Source organism: Planococcus citri, chromosome 3, assembly GCF_950023065.1.
Source record: "Planococcus citri chromosome 3, ihPlaCitr1.1, whole genome shotgun sequence".
In the NCBI taxonomy this organism is placed as follows: Eukaryota; Metazoa; Arthropoda; class Insecta; order Hemiptera; family Pseudococcidae; genus Planococcus; species Planococcus citri.
In genome coordinates this window covers 74,336,600-74,356,116 of record NC_088679.1, presented here as the reverse complement: position 1 = coordinate 74,356,116, position 19,517 = coordinate 74,336,600, and the positions used below count along the sequence as shown (strand labels likewise).

The following is a 19,517-nucleotide window of genomic DNA, read 5'->3' as shown; positions in this document are numbered from 1 at the left end:
AAGAAAGTACCTACACTTGACAGTGCAAATACATATTATACGAACTCTCAAGTTCACATGTGTAGCAATAAAGCTGACACTGCACATACATAACGGGTTCAACTTGAAATTTATATAAATTTTATTAAATCAAAGTCGCCCCTTTTGTTTTTTTAGACCATGCCACACATTGCTACCTATCTACCGAAATTTTACGCAATTTATTCAAATTACAGGCGACCTTGTAGCTTGAACCCATCTAACGTAGACAGGTTTGTCGTAATATTAACGACGATACAATGAACTAATACACGTCCTTTCACCTGACGATTAATAGATTGTTTTTTAAATAAAATAAATATTATACATAAAAATATCTAATCAATTCGTACGTGTACGTATCACGAGAGCCTTGCTACAAATCAACGACGACGACGACCTTATTATGCAGTAACAGTAACAGAGTAGCTTGTCACACTGGTCATGTTTACAAGATGGAAATCGCCGAGCTTTTGATAATCATATTTCTCGCAATTAAAATACCTTTGAGAGGTTGTTCTTTGAACCAACTGCCTAGTTTTTTTACACCCATACTCGATTCAACGAAAAAGTATTCATTTGAAAGGGAGTAATTAACGTTGTATTGTTGCTCCGTGTAAAAAGCGCCTGTGCAATTGAAAAAAATAATTCATAGATAAATGTCTAGCGAGCAATACAGTCTACTCCACAGTTACTGTAGTATCATGCAGTGCGCCGCTCAATCTTAGTGCGATTCCCGAGCTCAGGTCTCCGGTGTTCTTTTTATTTAAAAGCATTCCACAAAAGTTTCAATTCAGTAGTGTTGTTCTCAGTTGTGAACCGGTTGACATCATGTTTGAACTCTTTTACGCGTGTTTGGCTATTTTTATGACGGCCACGAGGGGTCAATTATTGTATACAGATTATCAAGAAGCTCAGAAGGTAGGATGAATTTTTCGATTAAATTTTAATTTTCGGAGTTTCTACTTAAATGTACATATTTTATTTATTGATGGATTTTTTAAAAAAAATTGTGATGGATGTTTAAATTTTTCTGGGCGAATAATCATTTTATTTTATTTTATTTATTTTTTATTGGAATTGAAAATACTTATCTAATAATTATTATAAAACAAAATATTTTTTGTATTTTCTGTTTTTTTTTTTTTTTTTTTTTTTTAATTTTAAAGCAACGTTAGCCAAAAGTAACTTTTAATTCATTACTTAGAGGGGTTTTCCAACTATTTCCTCGATAGATTTTTGTTTTTCAAGCATCTTGTATCTACGTACTATCAAGTATCTAACTAATCTATCAAAAAAATTAAATTTCGAGCCTCAAAAAATTGAATAAAATTTAAAACATTATAAATTCCGTCCATGAACCAAATACATTCAAGTACCTACCTACGTAGATCGATCACTCATCGTAAATATTTTCTATGTTTACAAATCAAGCGTCAATTTACAAAATGACATCCGTTGTGATAAATTTATTTAACAAATTAATCAAATCTCTTTTATATTCTCTTCCTTCGAGTTCGAGATTTTTTTTTTCGTTCATTCAAAATACTTACTTGCTATGATTCATACTATTTAAGCTAATGTTTAGTACGTGTACTCCTCTGCCACTGTTGCTAGCTTCAAAAGCAAGTAGGTACCTATGTTTCTGACTTTCTGTAGGTGCAGTTATTTGAAATAGTATTTTCGGAAATTTAGATTGGGGAACATATTCTAATTGAAATTGCATACCTACTTCCTTCAGATTCTTCTCTCATACGAAAACCATCGAAGCAGATGGAAAGTATTAACTAGTTATTACTAGTTTACTGCGATTTTTACTTTTTGCAAATTTTTTAATAATTTTTAAAAATTTTTAAACCTGCTCATTTGCTACGTATGTACATACTTTGATAGTTTTTATTTTTATTTTTTGTTTGTTTAGGTTAACGTGAGTATTTTTTACGAAAGCTTGTGCCCCGATAGTGTTAAATTCATCACAGCTAAATTCTACCCTATCTATGGATACTTGAGGCCACATGTCAATCTTCATCTCGTACCTTTTGGTAAAGCTGAAGTAAGTATACGGACTTTATTTTTTGTGGTTCATTTTATACCAATTCGATGAGAGTTTTTAAGTCATTTTTCGACCTCATCAAATTTTTTAAAGCTATATAGGTACCTATTTAAAATTGACTATTTTCAGCGATTTATCTTTTTTAAAAAAATTATATTTACCTATTCAGTAAAAATGAGAACAAGTAATAGTCTTCAAGCTAATGTCAACTCCCCCCCCCCCCGAATCAAATCTCACCATTTCTGGTATAAACTCTAAAACCTTCTGCGCAATTTTTGATTTCTTCAAAATTTTGAAATTTTTCCAGAAAGTGTGGAACAATTAATTTGGACAGCTAAAAATTGAAATGCGAATCATTTTTGACGAATCCAACGAGTTTATTCACATTTGGTGAGATTTCCAGGGAGAGAGGGCACTCGAATGCATTTTTTTGACCAGCAAATTTATAAACTGATCTCCTCCCCTCCCTGAATCCTAATTTCATGATTCTCGGTCGTTCTGCTCACTGCTGCCTCTTTTGATTCCTTCAGAATTTTGGAGCTTTTCCGGAAGGTGTGAAAATTTCTGATTTGAGCATTTCAAAATTGAGACTTTTAATGGGAGGAGGCATTCCCCCCTTAAATTTTGAAACAAATTTGAAAAAAAAAATGTCAATGAAGTCATACGACCTATTCCATGACGTGAAAATCAGTCCGATTTTTACTAGGTTTAGCTTCTCCGATTTTGCTCAATTCCCCCCCCCCCCCAGTGGGCTGTGAGCACCCTCAAAACGGGTGTAAGTAATTCAATAACTTACAATAAACCCAAAAACAATTGTAAAATGATATCCTCCCTTATGTTTTTGGGGTCGCAGAATACGAATTTGACAATATTTTTTTGGTAGGGGTATGGGGGGGTGGGGTGGGGTGGGTCAAAAATTCAAAATTTAGCCATAATGACGTGTGATATGTCGAAATGTATGTTTTCGAGGGTGTAGATTACGAATCTGACAATATTTTATTCGTAGGGGTGAATGGTGGGGGATGAAGGAGGTGAAAACAGCGAAAATTCAAAATTTCACTATAATGACGTGTGATATGTCAAAATGTACGTTTTCGAGGGTGTAGGAGGGGTGAAGGGTGGGGATGAAGAATTTTCTGTTGGGGAGCCGTCAAAGTCCCACGAAGACAAAAATTTGTAACTTTTTAACAAAATTCACTATGATTTTTCACTACAATCGACTACGGGGGTCGTTGGGTCACTTTCGGTCAAAAATGGCAATTGACATCTTGAAATACACTATCTCAAGTATTACCAGCCACTGGAATTTTCCGTGAGTCTACGTGAGAAAATTTGTTCTATTCCAATTTGTGTAGCCGATCGAGTAGGAGAAAAACGGGGTTTCAAGATGAATTTTATCTCTATTACTTTATAAAAACTAAAATCCAGTAAATTGATGGAAAGTATTTACTTTCAGTTGAATTATTCATATTTGGTACATTCTGACGTATCACACATCATTATAATCAAATTTTGAATTTTTCACCGTTTTTACCCCCTTCATCCCTCACCATTCACCCCTACGAAAAAAATATTGTCAGATTCGTGATCTACACCCTCGAAAACATACATTTCGACATATCACACGTCATTATGGTCAAATTTTGAATTTTTGACCCCCCTCACCCCCCCCCCCCCCAACCCCATACCCCTACAAAAAAATATTGCCAAATTCGTATTCTGCGATCCCAAAAACATAAGGGAGGACATCATTTTACAATTGTTTTTGTGTTTATTGTAAGTTTTTGAATTACGCCCGTTTTGAGGGTGCTCACAGCCCACTGTGCCCCCTCCCATTTAGTACCTATAGCTTCTATTAAGAAAGAAGAAAAAATCGATTTCATTGGTCCCACAACTCATCTTGAAACAAGAGGGCCAGAGTTCGTAATTTTTCTGCGATTGAAATTTCTCACCATATTGCCTACGTAATTTTGAAGTTGAATTGGCTGAAAAATTGATGCGATGAGGAGAAAATTTGTTCATGACGGGTTTTATAATAAGAAATAAATTGCTCGTAGCTTCAAAAATATTCGCCAAAAATTACAAAAGTTCAAAGTTGAGCTTTTTTTGAAAGCTCAATATTCAAAAGCATAGCTTGTCAAATTTCGGAGCTGTAATTTTGAAAATTTCAACAAAAAAAATTCAAGAAGCTTTCAAATATTGATAGTGAGATTGGAAAAACCTGAGGGAAAGGAGGATAAGGAGCCCAAAAATTTTGGTCAAAATGTAAAAAAAAAAAAAAAAAAAAAGGTGAAATGTGAAAGTGAAATTGATGTGGTATATCGTTGATTTGACCCCTCCAGCTCCTCCCCATTAACCCTAGAAATTTCCTCAACTTCAAAGAAATCGTGCGACGGTTTATCAAGTTTTTTCGATTCAACTCCTGAGACACTGCCGTCTTATTTTTTACCATTCGGCTTCCCTTATATTTCTCGATTTTCCCCACACAGTTCGAAAAACGTTGTGCGAAGAGCCCCCCCCACCACCACCACCACCACCACCACCACCTTCCGTCGAAAAAAGGGGGAAAATTCAGTTCTGGGTCAGAATTTTTCACATCAAAAAAAAATCTTCTGTTTCTCCAATTTATTTACGCTCCTTATCGTGGAACTCTTCAGTTTGAAAAAAAAAAATACATCAAGAAAAATAGAATAAAAATTGAGTTGGTAGATTTTTTTCGAAAATTTCTCATTTCTGTGTCAAAATTATCCTCCAAGCACTATAAGCTTCCAAGCTTCCTGGTAAAAAGGTCTCCTAAAGTTCAAAAAAATCACAAAAAACTGAAAACATTTTTTTCGAAATTTTTCATTTTTGGTTAAAATAAAAACACTTTTGTGTAACTTTCTTTTTCAAGAGAAACCCTCCCATGATATCCCCTATATTGTTGACTCCCTCATGTGGTGTCACTGGTGTCTCCTAAAAATTCAAGTTGGTACCTATTTTTTCTGTAATTTTCAAGATATTTTTGCATGCTTCAATTTTTTTGTTTTTTTCATCGCCCTCCCCCAGCTTTTAGAGTTCCGTCTATCTATGTACATAAAAGTTCCAATATTATTTCATATAGTCATCAAGAGAGGTTTGTTGAGAATTTCTTTAAAATTTCAATCTTTCAATTTGAAATTGAGTTGTTCCTGAATTCCTGCTTTTCCAAGTTGAAAAATAAAATAACGTTTTATCCAAAAATTGTCGATTTCTGCTTCAGAATCTCTAAAAATAATACCCTAACCCCTTCCAAGGAAAAAACCTCCCCTAATTTTCCAAGTCGTTTGTTACACTTTCGTGGATCCCTCTCCCGACAAAAATTATTGTACTTAAATTGTGGTCTCCAATTTTTTTTGGAAATTTTTTCATTTCATTTTCTGGTCAAAATACGTACGTACCTACTTACTTCTAAGAAATTCCCTTTTTCAAAAAAATTCACCCTGGTCATACCCAAGTTATTTTAATCTTTTCAATGGACCCCCCCCCCCAGCCTTAAAAATTGAGGTAAGTGTATATGAAATGATTTGAAACTTTTTCATTCCTGGTCAAGATCCTTTTAAAAATGACGCCCTTCTCCAGAAAAAACGTTCCTTTTCCCCTAAACCTTGTTGGTCCTTTTGCAAAGATGCCTCTAAAATTGGGAAAATGAAAATAAAAATTGAAATACCTGCATAAAATTTTCTGAAAATTCATCTTTCTGATCATGATAGAACAATTCCTTTTTCAAGAAAAAACTTCCTTTGATTCTCTAAGCAGTTAAAATTAACACAAAATATACGAAATATTAATTAGCACCGAACAACATGAACAATAACTAGGTAGGTCAGCAAAGTATATTACAAATCTACGCAGAGCAAACAGAGCTGAATTCGAACTGTAATTTTAGCTTACTCTGAGCTCAGTATTTATTGGGAAAAGGTATAGGTTGGTTTATGGAAGTGTGCAGATTAAGAGCGCTTCACTTTTTATAAATGGAATTCTTAAAGAGAACTTTAGTGACAGCTTGTGTTTGTGTAGAGGTACCTACAGGAAGGTACTTATAGGAAGATTTAACTGATAGCTTGTTATTCAGTACTTACGAGTATAGGGTCTTATAGACGTGAATGAGGCAGAAGGCAACAGGCAACAGGCAGCTCTTTTTTAAGGTACCTATGAGTATATGACTCAATGGATATGGATTTCACTGTCAGTTCTTTATTTAGTATCGAAATGAATTTAACAAAGTACTCCAACCCATGTTAAAATTTTTACCAACTTTAATTTTTCATATTTTCAACGTCTATAAAAGGGGGCCAAAAAGTTTTTGGGACAGAATATTTCGATTTTTTTTTTTTGGTAGTAGGATTACTACCTATTTAGAGAGCTAAAATTTTCGAGAATTTTTCCTCCTTGAAACGGTTCCTACTTTTTATTTGTTGTACCAATGGCAATAATAAGAGCTGTAAAAAAATCAGCAAAATTGAAACACACGATTTTGAAAAATGCCTTTTTTCATCGAGTTGGTATGATAATGAATATAGAATTGATAGGTAGGTATAATTACTAATTAAATGATTCATGGAATTCCAAGGTAATCTCAGAAAAAGAATACAGATGTCAGCACGGTCCCAGGGAATGTCTAAGGAATAGATTACAAGCCTGCGTACTCTTAGGCCTTACAGATCAAGACGAACAAATCAAATTCGTCGACTGTGCAATGAAAAGTCCAGCTTTAGCAGATTACGAACAAGTAAGCCTTCAATTTTTATATGTACATTATTATTATTTTTTTTTACAAAATATAAATTACGTAACGATTTGTTTAATATTTTAAAAATTTACATCCACAGTGCGCAGGTTTCTTCGGAATAGATTGGACTTCGGTGCAAAAATGCGCAACAGGAACTTTAGGTTACCAACTTATGTTAGCTGCTCAAGCTGAAACTCGAGCTAAGACTGATGGGCCATCGTTCGTGCCAACTATAGTTTACAATGATGTAAGTCAGCTTCCAAGTATAGTCTTTAGTCTATCATCATCACCTTGTGCAGGGGATATGACTATGAGTAGCAATAATCATGCAAAGGGCGTTTAAAAAATTCAAAATTATACCGATGAAGTTGAAAATTTGAATTTTTATTCGATGGAGATCGGAAACATATTGAACGTTGGGTATTTTTTGAACACCTTATACAATCATATCAAAATGAAAATTTATACAAATGGATAGTGAAAATATTTGCTTTCGTACGAATGAGTTCATTGTTCATTATTTCCATCCAATTCTACGTGACATCGATCAATTCCAAGAAAATATAACAACATATCTAGAAATACTATAATATGTTTTTAATTCGAAATTTTGTCCAGGTATTTGATAAAGAAGACAGCGACGATTCTTTTTCCAACCCATTGGAAGTTCTATGCAGAAAATTAACCGTTAAACCAGCCGTTTGTAATGGAACTCAACAGTCCTCCTACATTACGTACATTTAATCAACTCGAACTTCTTATTGAATAAATTCATCTCATCAAAACGTGGCCATTACGATATCAAATTACAATCAATTTATTTATTACCAAAGCCAACCTCTTCCTTTTGTACTTTATTTATACACGATAAATAAAAATTCTCAATTTGTAAAAAAAAAACCAAACAAATGTCTTTTATTTCGTATCCATCGACAAAAATTCGTAATTGGTAGGTATTTTAAAATAGGAAACTCGTTCGAGTATAGTATTAAAAACAATTAATCGTAAATAAAAAAAAAAAATCATAAATAACGAATAAGTACACGAATTAAAATAGTAAAAACGTAACGAAATCTGAAAAACAAATCATAATTATCCATTATATAGGTATCCGTTTCGTTATAGGTACGTAATTATGATAGGAAACCGTACACATTACGTATTAGGCTCGATGCACTTTTAGGAATTGGTTTGTTAAGTACAGGCAAGAGGACGCAAAGAGGAAGATCTAAAGTGATGACACATCGAGCTCGAAGAATAGCTGATAATTCAAAACAAACTGATAACAATATACACCTAGCTATAGAATTCGTATCGAACGAATTGTAAACTCTTCGATCGGGTCAAAGATCCCAGCTAAATAAATGATGTTTAACCAGCATATCTCGAACGCCATCTTTCAAAGGTTGAGATTTCTCTTTCTTTAAAGGCAATTCCCAATCTGGATTTAAATTGAACGCGAACTGCGATAATATTCTCAATTCGCATTTTATCTGAACCCAACCAGGACTGCAAACGAAGCTCCAAGGTTGATACCTGAAAAAATACATCGATTGGCATTAATTCGGTTCAACGTGGAAATTACATAGTAAAAGCTAGAAGAAAATATAGAGTACCATTTCTGAACTACTTCGACGCAAGAGCATAATACTTCGAGCCATAAATGTAGGACTTGTTCGTTCAAACCTAAACAAATTAAACTTCTTAGTTTTACGTCCATCTGAGCATGAGCTTCGTCGTGACTTTGATTCACTGATTGAACACATCTGTACAGCAACTGCCGAAGATAAAAAATGATCATTAGATGAGTAGAATTCTCAAAGTACAAAGTTTAACGATCTGAAGAGCAGACAAACCTCTTCGGGAGTTAGAACTTTGCCATCTTCATCTAATCTGTAGGTTTTACAAAGCATTAATCTACTGTACACCGACGTGAAATCTTTTTCTACTTCTCTAACGGCAGCTTCTTCGATAAATAACCAAGGATGGCACGGTCCACCTAAAAAAACACGAATTTATTCAGTAATAAAATATTCCAATTCCAATGTACTCGTATCTCAAGTTTGGTGGAGAAAAAAGTGAGCATTTACCAAGAAATGAGGGTCTTTTCATCCCATGTTCCAAAATCTGTTTAACAGCTGGACATAAAGTTCCTCGAACCAAATCGGTTATATTTTCGGTTATCGAATCATCACCAGCCATCGAATACTGTTTACTACGTTCGTCTAGTAATTCGACGAATTTGGCTGGAAACCAACCCCTGAGACCATTCAACTCGCCGACCCAGCAGTGTTCGTCTTTCTGACTGATGACGGTTATGATATCATTTTTACGAAAACCCAACTCGTCATCGTCGTGTCTTTCGAAATCTGCGATACGTGATAATAAATTAGTACACGAGTTGAATGGTATAATTTTTGAGAAATATACTCGTACGATGTTAAAATTATTCATCTTACCGAGTAGAGCTTTTGCTCGACGTCTTCGATTACGCGAGACAATGTTGTAATTTTCGTGATCTTTGGAATGACTTTCGATGGAGTAATCAGGTACTAGAGATATGTCGCTTAGCTTAGGATCTACCGATAAAAAATGATGAGCTATTTGTAAAATGCCTTCTCTCAAATCGACTAGCAGCTCTGAAATGAAAATAAAAATCGGGTTATTTTTTAAGGGTCTGTGATTTTTTAGACTGATGAAATATTCTCTTGAAAAAAAAAACTGAAAGGTAGGGGGCATCTCCAGAAATATTTCCATCGATTGGATTTGAAATTTGGAAAGAAGGTAGAAGGATTAAAGGGGCAATGACCTTGAATTTTTTTTTCGATTTTTTTGAATTGTAAGAAGTTAAAATCAAGGCGAAGGAGGATCTAAATTTCAAAAAAGACCCAAAAAATTATTTTCCAAGTTTTTCAAAAGTTCTTAATCATTGATAATTTTTTAAAGAATTTTTTCAACGGTGGTCGTTGTTCCATCGAAATAATACATTTTAAACGGGTATTACCTACTACGTGACTGACATTTTCCAATTTCAATAAAACTAAGCTGAATCAAAAGAGCATGCTCCAAAAACTTGCTGACAAAAAATTTAAATTTTTTTGGAGAATTTTTGAATACCTATTAAAAAAAAATAGAAAACAGGGTGTCAACCAAATCAAAAAAAAAAAAAAAAAATCGTACCTTTTTCGTACGATATAAAGCTGAAAAATTTTTCCAACACGATTTTCCTTCACTCAATTTTTTTTATTTTAAAAATCCTTTCAAAATTTTGTATAAATTTCGTACATTTTTGACGGTTTTTCTTACTTTTTTAGGTCATTTTCCAATTTTGTATTTTTTTTCCAAATTCGTAGTTTTTTTTTGGCTGAGAAAGCTGCTGTTACAATTTTTTAAAAAATTTTTTCATGAAAATATTTTTTTAATATTTTTTTTTTTGAAATGAGAAGCAGTGGAAATTTACTCATGTCAACCTTCTCAAAACGAAAACACGACTTTTGAGCCTCCAGCAGATTTTCACTTTTCTCCAGGAATTTCATTTTAATGTAAAGTGACCAAAAACAAATTTTAGCATCCGTGGCTTTGGTTGGCGTTTAATGGTGGCCTTTCTTTGAGCTTTAAAGATCCAGATTATGTCGAGAGATAGATTTCAAAAATTTTCATACGACAATTAAATTTACTAAAAAATCAGTTTTATTTGAAATAAAAAATAGAATTTAAATAATCAGTCACTTTGGAAATCAGGGATAATATAAATTGACTCAAAATGATCATGTTAATTTCAAAGTCAGGTCATATAGTCAGGTCTAAAGAATGAAGATTCAAAAATTTTCTATAACCAGAAAATGTTTCCAAATTTTATTCTTCATTTTTTTTTTACGAGTGGCAAAGAAAAATTCAGAATAAATTTATAAAATTTTATTCCATTTTTTTCGGCAACTTTGACAGCTCAAAAGAAAATTTTTAACATCACTATAAAATTGGAATAAAACAAGGCCAAATATCGCGGGTGTTTTTGATTTAAAAAAAAAAATCATTTTACAATGAAAAAAAACTAGTAAAAAACCTGAAATTTAGGAAATTTATTTTTATTTATTTATTTATTACTGATTATGAGATTTTAATGCTTCTGAATTTAAAAAAATCATTATTTTTAATAAAATTCAAATTTTTGTAGAGAGAAAAAGCGCCAAAATTTGACACTTCTTTTCGGAATTTGAAATAAAAAATGAGATGTAAAAACTTCATTTTGATACAAAAATTGAGAAATTACCACATTTTCAAAATAAAATTCCAGGAAAAAAATTGTAAAAGCGATAAAAAAAGTAGATGAAATTTTTTTGTTGGAAAATTTTGATGCTAAAAATTGTTTCTCGAGAACTGTCAAAGTTGCAAAAAAAGAGAAATAACATTCTGTGTTTAGGAGCATTTCCTATTCATGAAATCATCGTCCTGAAGACGGATGCACAGCTTGTGATAAAATGAAGTACCTAATTATTACAACAATTCCGTTTCAAAAAAAACGAAAAAGTAGAAAATTTGCTACAATGGCAGTTTTTTTGAATTTCCAAAAATTATTCATCCTTATTAAGGAGGCACCTCAATTCTCAACTAGCAAAACATTTTTTGAATCGAATTGAAGAGCATGCAAAAATATGTACATTTCCAGCAAAGTGTATTTTCTGATTTTTGGCGAATTTTTAAAAATCAGAGGACCAAAAATTGGAAAAAATTCAACATTTTACAAAATTTCCCAAGAAGGCTGAGATTTGATATGCAATCCTCATTTTAGCACCCCCCCCCCTCCATCGAATCAATTGTAAACGGTTCAGAACCATAAAATTTTACTCAATGAGGTTAGAAAACCTAAAAATTTATTTAATACTCCAATTTCAACTTCCTGAGTCAATTGAAACAGGTTTCAAGTCATTCTGGAACCTCCAGTCATATTTTGAAGATTCCAGATTTTCAAAAATTGCCTTAAAAGCCATCTGGACACGAAAAAAGTAAAAGTCAGTTTTTGCCCAATTTTTAACATGCTGTAATAGACTGGATGAGATAGTTTCAAGCCCAGTTTGGTGCCTCCAGTAATTTGAAAAATATACCGTGCTGAGCTGAAAGACGCCAATTTTGGAAAAATGGCGAGTAAGTGGTCAAGAGGGTCACTGAAGAGTAACAACAACGTTTATACACGTGAAATAGTTGATTTGGACACTTTTCAAAGAATTTTTTTAAAATATGGAATTTCCAAAATATTACTGGAGGCTCCCAGAATGGCTTGAAATCATCTTCAATCGACTCAGTATGTTGAAATTGAGGTATAAAATGATTTCTAGCGTTTCAAGTAGTATAATTTTGTAGAAATCGTAACTTTCAGAAATCCAGTGGAGGCTCCAGGACTTCTCAACATGAACACGGTTTGAAACAGTTTCAATCAATTTATGGGGGGGGGGGGGGTGTGTCGAAAATAGGACAAATACCAAATTTTAGCTGTTTAAATGAATTTAGTAAAATTTCAATTTTTTTTTCCATCTTTGACCCAAATTTGATTTCTAAAAATTGGCTCAAAGTCTAAAAATTCACCTCGACACTTAAAAACCATTTTTGATCGATTCGGAGGGGGGGGGGGGGTCGGGTCGAAAATAGGGTACGTGCCAAATTTCTGTTTACTAGATCAATTTGGTAAAATTTCGATTTTCAGCCATTTTTGGACTATAAATTTTTGAAAATTCATCAAAAATTAAAAAATGCATTTCAGCACCTGAAATTTTGAGCTGGTGATATATATTTTCGCATGTTCTTTCGATTTTGCTTAGTTCGGGTTGAAAAATTAATTTTCTGTTAATTTGTACCTCCCTTGTTAGCTTTATTGAAATTAGAAGGTGTCAACTGTCAACTCAGAGATTCTACGTTCTTCTACTTTTCAGGTCGTTGGACGATTGAGTAGAGTCACTAGTTCACTACCCTAATAAATTTCGTAATCCCTACCAATTCATTTATTTAACCAACCTGTTTGTTTGATATTTTTATTCTTCATATCGTCGTCATTTTCTTCATTATCACCGAATAGTATCAGTTGTATCATCGACTTGGATTTACGAATTTGACGCCTGTATAAAAATCAACGAACCTCTTTTATTTCCATAATCGAGAACTAACGCATTGCTAAATTATTTCAATTCATATGTACAGCACATGCTTGCCTCAAATTAGTATCGAGCAAGAAGCAAAGATAAGCAATCAAGAATGAATGAATAAATGAACTAACCACGACGGACTTTGAAACTTATAAACTGCAATTTTGCGAATACATAATTAATAAGCTCTATCAAAATGGAATAAGCAAGCGTATTATAATGTAAGATAGAATGAAATGAATAAAAGCATTGATACGAGGATCTCGCAAAGCATTAAATATAATGTATTTTTAATAATTAGTTATATTATATTAAAACTCGAGAAAAAAATTACGCGATACAATACTCGCAATAAATAGGTACTTAAAGAGTAGGTAGGTAGGTAAATCAGTTAAATAATGAAAAAATTCACATCAAGATGTGTTTTTTTTTTTTTTTTCAAAAAAAAAATAGGAGACTCGAATTATATCACAGCTAAAAGCATCGCAAGAGGGTAATATACTATTGGTTAAAATTTTTCTAATTCAACTACGCAACGACCACCATGAGGACGCGGGCATTTCATGCAGCCAAACATAGCTCTGAAGAAATTCGAAAAAAAAGACGAGAAAAATCGTTTCAACCTGCTCAATTGTTGTTTAGGAAGATTAGTGATGGCTTCAGGACTGCCTAAAATCGTGCCACGGTCTACCATTAAGTAAGCTTGATGTCGTTTTCTTTCGTTCACCAACAATTCGTCGGTTAAATCAGCGGATACTTCGAACGATACCTAAAATAACGATCAATTTATACCACAAACTGATACAATCTTCAGGTATAATATAAATTAAAATTTAAAATGGTGGCGAAATTTACTTCGAGTAGCTTTTCGATATCGTCTACGCAACCTGGAGCATCGGTTAAAGCGTTCAATATGGCTACACCATCGTCAGCGTTAACAATTTGATCTTCTGCAATAATTCCATTTCAAATACAGATTATTTGGGTGTTCGGAAAGGTCGCAATTTGATATTAATCCATATCGATAAACTTACCAGTAAGTTTTAAAATACCGAAGCATACTCGTATTAGGATGATACTACCGTGAAAGAAAAATAAATCCCAGATTCTTAATAATACTTTGATATGCAATACGTTGCCGAACGCTGGAAGTAGCCAGCTGACCAGAATTACCGTAATATCTACGTCGTGGGTAACTAAAGCTTCGTGAATGCTCGGAATATAAGTTATTAATAAACTTCGTATTAATTTTACATCAGCCATTACACCTGGACAAAAAAAAAAAAACAAATTCAATCGAGTTAGAATATCAATCTAAATCTAAAGGTTAATTACGAGATGTTCGAATTTTACCAGGAATATTGGCGGTATAATAAGTAGCAGGCACCAGATCTTCCATAATTGAGATCATCATCCAAAAGGCATCTTCTTCTTCCATAAAGAGTAATAAATATCCGACAATGACACCCATACCTTGGCAATAGCTGTACAACAAAAAACGAAATAATTTAATCGTTATTCAATTTTATTTCTATTTTATTTTTTAGGCGAGGAGAGGGGAGGGAAGGGAAGGCGGACAATTCAACTTCCGTATTGTTTATTCATTGCATAAGGAAGGAATGAAGGAGTTGGGGACAGCACTTAAGAAGACTGGGATCGAAATTCCTATCGTAAGAAGTCTAATACCTCAGAAATCATTTCACCAGGGGTCATACTTAATTTAATCTAAAAAAAAAGATACCCAGGAAAACTCGAAGAAGTAACCAAAAAGTGCCAAAACGAGAGCAAAACAATATCATGCATAACGAATTAAAAAAAAAAAAAAAAAAAAAACAGAACATTACAAATTAAAATAAAAACTTGAGCTGGTTTAAAAAGTGCATCAAAAAGAAAATTTTTATTAGCATCTTTTGGATAAAAAAGAGTAACTTTCTGGCAACCAGATGAGTACTTTTGTAATTTCTGACAAAACAGTCAATTTTTGGCAAAAAAAGAGACAAGACAATTTCAACAAAAAAGAGCTTTTGGGAGATTTCTGGAAAAAAAAGTGACACTTCTGGATAATTTTTGGAAAAAAGTAGAACTTTTTAGAAGTTTTTGCTTAAAAAAATGACAATTTATGGCAATTATATTTTTAGAAGCGAGAATTTTGGTAAATTTTTAAAAAAACGAGAGAATTTTTGTCAATTTTTGGCAAAAAAGCAAGACTGATAAAAGATACCCTAACTTTAGCAAAAAATCATATTTTTTGGAATAATTGACAAAGAAGTGATATTTTTGGGTAATTTCTGGAAAAACAATCGATTTTTGGCAAAAAAAAAAAGACAAGACAATTTCAACAAAAAAAAAGCTTTTGGGAGATTTCTGGCAAAAAAAGTGACACTTCTGAATAATTTTTGGAAAAAAGTAGGGGAAACGGCCCTGTTCTTTTACCCCCCTAAGGACATATCTTGAAATTTCTTCTGACCTAATGAAGCTAGAGAAAAACTGAAAAGCGCATTGAAATCAGCAAACATTCGTTGACAAGATTCAGTGTTTGCCAAAAGTTTAATTTCATTAGGTTCGCCAGAAAAATTTTTTTTTTGCAAAAAAACGAGTTCGCAATTTTTTTTACCCCCATTCGCTATTTCGTTTACCCCCGTTCGCTATTTTTTTACCCCCCAATTTTTTCTGTGTTTTCAATAGTAACAATATAGATTCAACGTTTCCTGACAAATTATTAATTAATCATGCCAAAAAGTGCCCTTTCCGTTATCATTAGTGTATTCATTGCTTGAAAACCTAATTAAGAATAAAATTGAGAATTTATAAAGCTGATTATTTGTGCAAATTTTCAACAAAAAAATTTAATACACGTATTTTTTGACTCTAAAATTCCTGGACCACCAGATGAACGCATTTTTTCACAAGAAACTATTTTTTAGACATTTTTTGCGGATATAGATGGTGAAAGTTCCTGCTACAATTTTCTGTTTCCATGTTATTGCTATACTTAAGGTCTTCAATTTTGTACCCGTTTTTGTTTTGTTTGCTTTCACAGACAACCTATATTAGAGGGGTATCAATCATATTTTATTCAATTTTTTTGGTTGATTATTTACATTGATGTACCTAATCAACTGTAGAAAGTGTTTTTTAGACAATATTATTTACAAAAGTTCAGAGCCATACATTCAAAACTTCCCCAAAAATGAATAAAATTTATATCACGCCTTTAGACGGTCTTCAGCGAGCAAAAATTCTGAAAATAGTGGGGGGGTAAAAAAATTAGAGAACAAAAATTAATATGGATTTTCTATTTTTTTACCCTGTAAAAAAAATAGAAAACTGGGCTTGAATCGTTCCCTATTTTTTTACCCCCTCTAAAAATTTTTAGAAAACAATTTTGATGAAAACTAACCAGCTCATCTAATAGACCAGAGCGTGTAGAATTCAGCGATGTACTCACGAACTCATTTTGATGGAAATTAGTGCGTCCAATCCTTAAAATCAAAATACACTTTTTTAAAATTTTGTTAAGAAAATCGACTAAAATTCACATCACATTTTTCAAAGTCCCCTGAACCATGAAGATTAAATGGAAAATGCAGTTTTTCAAGGGCATTGTGCTCCAAAAGAACCACAAAACATGTTGATATGGTTTTCAATTCGATTCATGACTTTGGTGGCTTATTTTTCAGAAAATTCTTGGGGGGTAAAAAAAACTAGAGAGGGTAAAAAAACTGGGCCGTTACCCCTAGAACTTTTTAGAAATTTTTGCTTAAAAAAATGACAATTTATGGCAATTACATTTTTAGAAGTGACAATTTTGGTAACTTTTTGAAAAAACGAGAATTTTTGTCAATTTTTGGCAAAAAAGCAAGACTGATAGGAGATACCCTAATTTTAGCAAAAAATATGATTTTTTGGAATAATTGACAAAGAAGTGATATTTTTGGTCAATTTCTGGCAAAAAAGAAATACTTGGGTAATTTTGGGGAAAAAATAAAAATCTTGGGGAATTCTGCTAAAATATTAAAATTTTCGTCAAAAAGCCTATTTTTTCACAATTTTTGTCTAAAGAGTAAGTTTTATTTACTTGTATATTGGCAATTCTATGATGAAAAAAAACGAGACTTTTTTGTCAATTTTTGTACAACTTCTGCTAAAAAAGCAAGCCTTTGACAATTATTGCAAAAATCAGGACTTTAGACAACCAAAGGCAAAGAAATTTGATTTTTTGGAAAATTTTGCCAAAACAGGGTAAATTTTTAAAAAATTGTTATCGAAAAATAAGATTTTTGATTTTTGGCATTTTTTTTGAAAAAAACGACTTTTGGATAATTTTGCAAAAAAATGAGACTGTATAGTGATTACTGACACTAGCAAAGAAAAAAAACAGATTTTTTCAGCTATTTTGCTAAATATCAAGAATTTTTTGTCAATTTTTGGCAAAAAGCAAAATTTTTACAATTTTAGAAAAAAGTATCTTCAGGAACCCAAGAAAGTTTTAGAAAGTTATTAAAAACCAAGTAAAAAATATTACAAGACCTGAACAGAACATTTTAACGCAGAAAAAAAATTTAAAAAACAATTGAAAATGTAAAAAAAATTAAAAAACAGTCAACTTTCCAATTAAGACTGACAATTTTAGCAAATAGCAGATTTTTTTCCAATCACTGGCAAAAAATGATGCTTTTTTCCAATTTTTGGCCAGATAAGTGAGACTATTTTGCAACTTTTTGCCCATAAAGCAAGATTTTTGGCAATTTTTGACGTAAGATTGAGAATTTTTGGCAACTTACTGCAACAAAAACAAGATTTTGACAGTTTTAGCGGAAGACGGAGCTTTTTTGTGGCAATTTATGCCAAAAGAGTGAGACTCTCAAACAATTTTTGAAAAAAGTGGAACTTTTTAGCAAATTTTAACAAAAAAGTTGAACTTTTTAGCAATTTTTATGTAAAAAAGTGAGATATTTTGACAATTTTTGGAAAAAAGTGAAACATTCAAAGTAATCGAGCACGAACCCTGTTTCACTCTCATCCCTCAGTCCACAGATATCGTCATTTAAAAACCAAACAACGAAGACATTGTTTTGAAAACATTCCCAGATCCTTGACCTTTAACAACTTCGCACTTGATAAGAATTTCGCGAGTAATTCGAGACAAAACAATGTAAATAAAGGCGATAATGAATCTTAAAATAATTGATAAAAATTACCCGATATCGTTGAAGAAGAACGTTACCCCGCGTAAAATCCGCCTTAATCTGGGAACTCCGGTGCTTCGTTCCGAATTAAAACACGCGTTTCCGGGTAGAGTACGATAAACATCTTTTTCAATCTGATGAGACGTAATAAACTCGTCGAAATTGGCTAGTTTCACTACTTCTCGGTAGGCAGTTTTGGCCTTTTGTTTTTTATCTAACGAACCTACACACAAAAACAACATCAAAACGTAAGATATCGGTAAAGTAAAAAATACAATAAACTTGGGAATCGTAAATCAAACCATTGAATCTCATCCATAATTGATGTCTCAGCGAATGCGGTATTCCCTTCCTGACCATAGATGCAAATTTATCAGTATGAGGCAACACAACTTCCACATTTTCCCAAGATATTTCATCTCCTTTATCGAAATTCAGTTGCACTATCCATTGCAATCTGTCAACCAAAAATCACCATAAACCTTGAATATCGCATTCAATGCAACTGGCAACATTTCAATTTAATGTCATTACCTCCATTGCGAATCTTCAACGAAAGGTTCCTCGCTCAGTTTATTAGTTCGGAAAAATTCATGCTGACATTCATCCAAATGAAATCCGAATTCGTCGTATCTGAAATCATATCGTACAATTACAATCTCGAATCAAATAATGGACCAAAAAAACTCGATAAATTACCTGCTATCGTTGGTTTGTTCATTTTCTTGCAATTGAGTTAGAATATCCTGAGGACATAGCGAAGGAGTAACCGCCGAAAAAGGTCCAGCTTTCAGCGGTTTAAAAGTGGCTAAGAACTCGGCAACGTTGGTCTTTTCATTATCGTATTCTTCGGCAGCTGACGAATTTGGTCTACGAGCATCTTCATCGTCGGAAACAGCTGACTCTATGTAGATCTACAGAGAGAACAAACCATATGCACACGAAACACTCCATTAATGGACAACTTTCTCAACGTTGGTTGTAATTTTAGCGAAGAAATATGTTAGTGGAAGCGATATATTTTGATAAATTGATGTGAAAAACATCCTACCTTATCTTCTTTTCCAGCATATCCTTCGTGAATACTGGGTTTGAATAACGACTTGGCTAGTTCCATGATTAGAAACGACGATTAAACTCGACTGGATTCGGATCAAACAACGTAGAAATAGTGGTACACATCTCGAATACGTTTATAATCTCTTCCAAAGGTTAAAAATACCTTCACTTTCTTAATTTTCACGTATCTTCAATATTTTTCTTGTAAAAATTTCCTCATTTCCAAATCACAACACACACTTACACGTATTTCCAGGGTTGAAACAGGAAAAAACCGTGAAAAATGCTAAATGTTTGCTACTTTGGCAACACTG

At 32.7% G+C, this 19,517-nt stretch overlaps 2 protein-coding genes across 2 annotated transcripts; one reads left to right on the top strand and one right to left on the bottom strand.

Annotated features, from left to right (window-relative positions):
* Nucleotides 1–691: 691 nt before the first annotated feature.
* Nucleotides 692–7,730, top strand: LOC135839130 (GILT-like protein 1). Its single transcript, XM_065355022.1, has 5 exons — nt 692–939; nt 1,940–2,071; nt 6,663–6,821; nt 6,922–7,068; nt 7,440–7,730. Exons 1-5 carry the CDS (start codon nt 850–852, stop codon nt 7,563–7,565), a joined length of 654 nt encoding a protein of 217 aa, XP_065211094.1. The 5' UTR covers nt 692–849; the 3' UTR covers nt 7,566–7,730.
* Nucleotides 7,707–19,463, bottom strand: LOC135839124 (small G protein signaling modulator 3 homolog). The gene is made up of 15 exons (XM_065355007.1): nt 19,196–19,463; nt 18,844–19,058; nt 18,679–18,777; nt 18,447–18,601; nt 18,157–18,367; nt 14,309–14,439; nt 13,990–14,223; nt 13,811–13,905; nt 13,579–13,724; nt 12,828–12,928; nt 9,281–9,460; nt 8,912–9,190; nt 8,678–8,820; nt 8,438–8,598; nt 7,707–8,357 (listed from the first exon to the last, which is right to left on the bottom strand). Exons 1-15 carry the CDS (start codon nt 19,259–19,261, stop codon nt 8,165–8,167), a joined length of 2,409 nt encoding a protein of 802 aa, XP_065211079.1. The 5' UTR covers nt 19,262–19,463; the 3' UTR covers nt 7,707–8,164.
* Nucleotides 19,464–19,517: the final 54 nt, after the last annotated feature.